The following is a 5,903-nucleotide window of genomic DNA, read 5'->3' as shown; positions in this document are numbered from 1 at the left end:
GGTGGCTTTATTTGGGCGATAAAGCATGCTGCGTTCTTTTCGAGGTCATTCTAGGAACAATATAATTACTAAGTTTCGGTTTAGAAACCAGCACATTTTATTGATATTTCTAAATAGTCTGACTCTTTCAAATACAGTTTTTCTTGATCAAATGCTTTGAAAGATTAATGCCAGCTGCACTTATCGACATTCGAAATTCTTGATTACACTTGAAATATGTGTAAACACTTAATAAGCATCATAAGTAGCTACTAATTGCTTTGTCATACTTAATATACCTATAACACTGTTAGTATTGTCCTCTTCTACAATGTCTGCAATGTCGGTGGCATTGTTCTGGTTTGCATAAATATTATAGCATACCATTTATACAAGACAACCTTAAAAGGTCTGGACGATTTAGAAACAAAAAAATAGCACTTCCTTAAATTATAGTCGAATATAATAATAATAATAATTTTTTTTACTCATCAACTGATTTCCGAGAGATTGTAAAATTCTCGCAGATTTCTAAGGATTACTTGTATTACGAAGAGTATCTCAGCCTTGACGGACTCTCACACTTGAGGTTGCAATCACTAGCAGCTTAATGAGTGCTTTGTTACTTCGTTGATATCTGATTGTGAATAACCGCTGTAAACTTCCGTTATCATCATGCGTGGGTATGCATAAAGAAATATTGTCAGAATACATGTGTACTTATGGTACCACAACGTAGAATAGCTTTTCTGGATAGTTTCAAATACTCGGCCTCAAAGTGGTGGAATAATATTACACCACCTCTATAGGTGGTGGAATTGATGAATGGAATTGCGTACCTATGTACGCAACGAGATATCGAAACCCAAATTCAAAGCAATGTACCGGCAACAGCTACTTTCACTACAAAAAGCTGTGTAGTGTGTTTGTATTCTTTTCTGTCTATAATTATGTATTATTTTCACATTATATACCTACATTGTACATACTAAATACATTATACAACACATCGAGTATATAACCAAATAGAGACGAAATAAGGGCCATACATGGTGATACATCACTTACAAATATCAAATCTCGTTTGCACTGAAATATAGACAGCGCCAACAACAGACCTGTGTGTACGTCTCCGTATATTCCAAAAATATTCTGTATTGTAATAAAGATAATATCTCTAAAAATGGCGTGCTGTTCCATTCGGTGGTGTGGGGAAAAACAGCAAAAGTTCTAATCACAAAACAAACGGAATCAAATTTCAAAGGTAATTAAATGTTAAATATGTAATTTTGCAATTTGCGTCCATTCTAGCAAAGCTCAAGTTAACTGCTCGATTTGAAGTGAAAAAATTGACGACATCCGTCAATTGTTTCGAATTCAGTCTGGCCAGTCGAAGCGCAGTTGTCACCGTAATGATATGGAAGAATAGTTTTCAAACAAATTAAATGACAATTTGTCTCTATTTCTGGTTGTATACTCGGTGATACAACATTAAAACCTATTTACAATCACAATTTACTCCCAGGCTGTACTTATATTTTCACTCGCCCTTGTATTTACATATCAAAGAGGTTATTTTAGATGCACTATTTACATTGTATATATATTATTTCAATGTATAACTTTACTCAATGCGTACCTGATCAATAAATAACGGAACTTTCTTATCGAAGTAGTAGAAGATACCCTCAGAATTCAACCAGTAGGGCTCAGCAATCCCGCAGTTGTCGGCCTCCTTTGTCACGTAGGAGTAGTCGGCAAGGACAAGCTTCTCAATCGGCCAGTATTGGCGCTTTTGTTGAGGACCTCCGTACCAGTGACTCGAGCCTGAACATAAACAAAAATGTTTATATAAATCTCCAGAAAGGAAACGAAAATATAATAAAGGAAAAATTTAAGATAATGATAGATAGATAAGTTTTCATTAATATGGGAAAAGTGCAGACAAAATACAGAAACCAAAAAAATTTTGTCATAGGAGTGAAGGTCAATGAGATTTAAAGTTGCATGACAGTTTTTGTTTGTAGCAACAACAATTGCATGAAAAATAATAACTATGTAGTAGTCCAGGCTGTCAACGCTAAATTGTACACCTTCGGTATTAATAACCATAAAACATTCAAGAATGATTCCAACTGTTCGTCTGATATTAAGTTTTTGTGGTACAAGATTGTCTGGTGTAATGGTGTATGTTAGGTGGTGGTTTTTAGCCACGGAAGAAAAACAAGTTATGGAAGTGCCTTCAGCCTCGATTACTATCAGAACCGCGGTCACCAAAACTCACAAATAAATGGTAAACACTATGAAATCTTGATAATGATTAGTTTCAAATTTAAAAAGAAATAACAAATTCTGGACTAGTAATATAGTTTAAACTTTACTCTGTTGACATATCGTTGAAAGTTTATTACCATCGATACCTATTATTGCATGTTACGTTTCTGTGCTGCCATCTAGCTGTTAACAGCTGAACGACTTCAAATTCGAGGATTTTACTAAGTTCTCCAAAAAAGAAGCGACCGTATTGCAGCGGTATTAGGTTTACTTTCGTTCCTTGTAAGATAAAAATGATGGCGATAAACAGAAAATTGATAATTAATTAAAATGAATTAAAATAAGGCCTAATGATGATACGAAACATCACCATCCAAATAGTCCAAATTTGCAGAACTCCGCGAATTGTTAAACTACGCACTGTACTGTATTTATCGTTCTGTGTTTTAGCCATAGTACGCCAAGAAGTACCTTTTGGCGGACCACAACAAATTTACATATGAGTCATCTTATAATGGTCGGTTGATAGGCGGTGGCATCAGCGTGCTGATTTTGATTCAGATGGGTTTCTGAGCGAGAAGATGAACCTGATTTCTACTATATCTTTCTTATTTAATTTACACACATAATTAGATGTATAATTACATACACACACACACTTACACACCCAAATTTACAAATACACAATCAATTACTAACCAAACTAACACTGCATAAACAGCTTTTTTTTTAATTCTTTTATGTTCCTTCGTAAAACCTTAATATATAGATAGGTTAGTTACTACAATTGTCAATGTACTAGTACATATTTCAAAATAACAAGTATCTTCCAAGGGGTGTACTCCTGGTGACCTGAAATACAGATCATACGTCTAGTTTAGGCACCAGTCTCCCACAGTATAATTTATTGTTTTATGTATTTTATTTTGGATATTATGCCAATGTATTTTGTATATTGTGGTGAGAAATAAACTTATTATTATTATTATTATTTGTGAGATAAATCAACGATTGTTCCGATTTGAAATGTCAAAAGTTTCCGATCGGTCAGTTGTGAATAGCAATTATGCGCCTTGACTCGGAAAAGACGTAGTTTCCGATCGGAGAGGCAATCACAATCAAGCTGCGGGACCAGAATAATAGTGTGCGACTGGAAAAATAGATCACTTTTATAACTCGTTCGCAGTATCTTATATAACCTAATGAAGGTCCCACATAGTCCCTTGCTCTTATATGTCGGCGCTTAAACGCCGTTAAGTTACCAATGGTCAAATATCCGTTTTAAATAGAGCACAAAATTTTCTTTTAAAAACAGTTAAAATTAGTTAACGTGTCTGACTTATCGGAACCTGTTAAATGATATTACAGCTATGCATCGTTAGGGTTAATGATGCTAGCTGAAATATCAATTTAATATTCTAAAACTGGGTTATTGTTTTTTATGATACCTATCTTAAAACAATATTTTGTCACTTTGCCGCATTTTAGTTAGCGAAAGGCAGAAGTATTCAACTTACCAAGGTTAACACAGTCCTCGAGTCTCACACTCTTTGGAGCTTCCCAAGTGAAAGTAATGACCTGTCCATTCTGTTCACCGACGACTTCCTCAGTGCTAATCCTGACCGTGGTGTCATTGGAGAACTGAATGACCACGTCTCCGTCCTGCACTACGTCTTTGATAGCGCCTGCTCGTCTTCCGATTACCGCTATCACTTCAGTTACTTGCTCTATGTGGACAAGAATATAATATTTTACTTTAAAGTTGAAAGAATAGTTTTGTAATTTTTCCTTGTTATTGTGAGAAAAAAAAGGGACGTCATAATTCATTTATATATGATACCGGCATCAGTTTGTCATCATGTGTATCAGATCTGCTTGAGTACGATAGATAAATTTAGCAAAAACAAAAAAGGGATATGTCTAGCAGTAGGACTGAAGCAGGTAGGTACAAGAGACAGAATGTGAAAACAAGAAGGATGTTTAGATTTAGATATTTTAGAGGTGTAATTACAGCGCTTACTTCTTGTCATCAGGATATTGAGCCCTCCATAAGGATTGTTTTCCATTCGCACTTTAAGTCCTCGCGCGTTGAGCAGATCGATGTCCACGGCCTGCGCGCACGCAGACAGCGCTAGGAGCACTGCGCAATACAAGGGAAACGGGGTTAAAATTGGTTAGGAACTTACTTACACATCTGCCTCCAAGATGATGTTTTACAAGTTCTTTCTACGCTATACTTGGCATTTGAAGATTACAGTAACAATGTACCGAGATGCGATTAAGAAGATGAAGCTGCGAAGGACGAACCTTCTTGAATTGGATCCAGCGCTTGTCAAACATATCGAGGAGTCCGACGCAAAACCCAACAAGTGTATGAATTTTCGTTAAATGAGGTTTCGAAGTCGTTATAGTGTACTTTTCGGTACTTGACAGAGGTCCCGAGATTGCGTGAGAATTCTACGGGCGCACGAACTGTTTTTTTTTGGTTTGTGTCTAGTTTGTACGTTACACAATTAAAAACATTTGCGATGATTTTTTGTGTAAATAATGTACGGCAAATCGCGTGGTTGAACGTGTCATTATGTTTTTTTTTTCATCGAAAGAAAAAGTTAGGTGCACCACCGTACATGCATCGTCAAGTTCGAATTTCAAAGACTCCACTGAGATTGCAATTATGATAATTCATAGAGTGTCAGTGCAATGGCAGTGATGGTATTCCTTGTCGTTTAATTAGCTATAAAATTCCGGTGTCAATGGTAATTCAAGGGCACGAAACCATGGAAAGAAACGTCAAATAATTAGCAGTCTATCGCTACCGACGATCGCCCTCGACTCGCCATTGTGAAGCAGAATACCAAAAAATGTCCACGCTTGTAGCATATATTAATTTACCCGGAAGTATGGAATATCCTCCACAATACTTATAATCATGTAATGGAACATCGGAGTCGGCCCCATTGACAATTTCTTAGAAAAAAAACCATGAGAAGCTATTGTACAAGAGACGGTTCTTTTATTCTTATATTAATTGCACAGTGCTAGCGTTAATTTCTGTTATGATAGCGTAATCGGTCGTTAAAAGTTATTGCTTGTTCAATTATAATCTGAATGACTTTGTAAGTGAAATTGAAAATGTTTGCAGTTCCGCGTACACGCGTAAAGTGAGCTAGTATCCTCATCTGCGGATAATCTATATAATTTAAAATATCCGCATTAGCATCCACACTCATGCTGATTTTCATTGCGGCTGTTTGATTCGTGACATAATTTACAAACGCTGGAATAATTTACAAACCTTCCAGAAACAGGCTGTAAGCCGAAAAAGCAGCTCGACTCTTGTTTTTGAAATATATAACATTGATAAAATTCCACAACGGTTACGTTAGGCAGATTGTTTTTCTGCGGCTTGATTATTTTGTTAACAATAATAAATGTCACAAAATCATTGAAATAATATCGAGTTTTTAGGATTTCGCGATTGTTACACATTGGAAATGAAACTATATTTTCCGGAATCAAATCGCGTATATTTCTTTTTTCATACAAACCGACGTTTCAAGCCCTTTACAGGTGCCATGGTCACGGTTGACTGAGCTGGTAAAGTCATGGGGCCTATAAAGGGCCCGAAACGTTGGTTTGTTTGAAAAAAA

General features: G+C 36.0%; 1 protein-coding gene across 2 annotated transcripts in view; it reads right to left on the bottom strand.

Annotated features, from left to right (window-relative positions):
• The window catches only part of LOC113228319 (myogenesis-regulating glycosidase-like), a 16,815-nt gene that overhangs the window by 9,304 nt on the left and 1,608 nt on the right, over nucleotides 1-5,903 (bottom strand). Inside the window, exons 2-5 of one of the 2 annotated variants that reach the window (XM_026461579.1) lie at nucleotides 4,274-4,393; nucleotides 3,771-3,980; nucleotides 1,619-1,806; nucleotides 1,284-1,286 (exon numbers count right to left, since the gene is read on the bottom strand). In XM_026461579.1, the coding sequence (XP_026317364.1) occupies nucleotides 1,284-1,286; nucleotides 1,619-1,806; nucleotides 3,771-3,980; nucleotides 4,274-4,393 (521 nt within the window). Of the gene's footprint in view, nucleotides 1-1,206; nucleotides 1,210-1,283; nucleotides 1,287-1,618; nucleotides 1,807-3,770; nucleotides 3,981-4,273; nucleotides 4,394-5,903 lie in introns of both variants that reach the window. The other variant, XM_026461580.1, reaches the window with a different exon arrangement.

Source organism: Hyposmocoma kahamanoa, unplaced genomic scaffold (assembly GCF_003589595.1).
Source record: "Hyposmocoma kahamanoa isolate Upper Pololo Valley unplaced genomic scaffold, ASM358959v1 226, whole genome shotgun sequence".
Classification (NCBI taxonomy): domain Eukaryota; kingdom Metazoa; phylum Arthropoda; class Insecta; order Lepidoptera; family Cosmopterigidae; genus Hyposmocoma; species Hyposmocoma kahamanoa.
The sequence above is the reverse complement of the archived record's forward strand: the minus strand, read 5'-3'. Positions and strand labels throughout refer to the sequence as shown.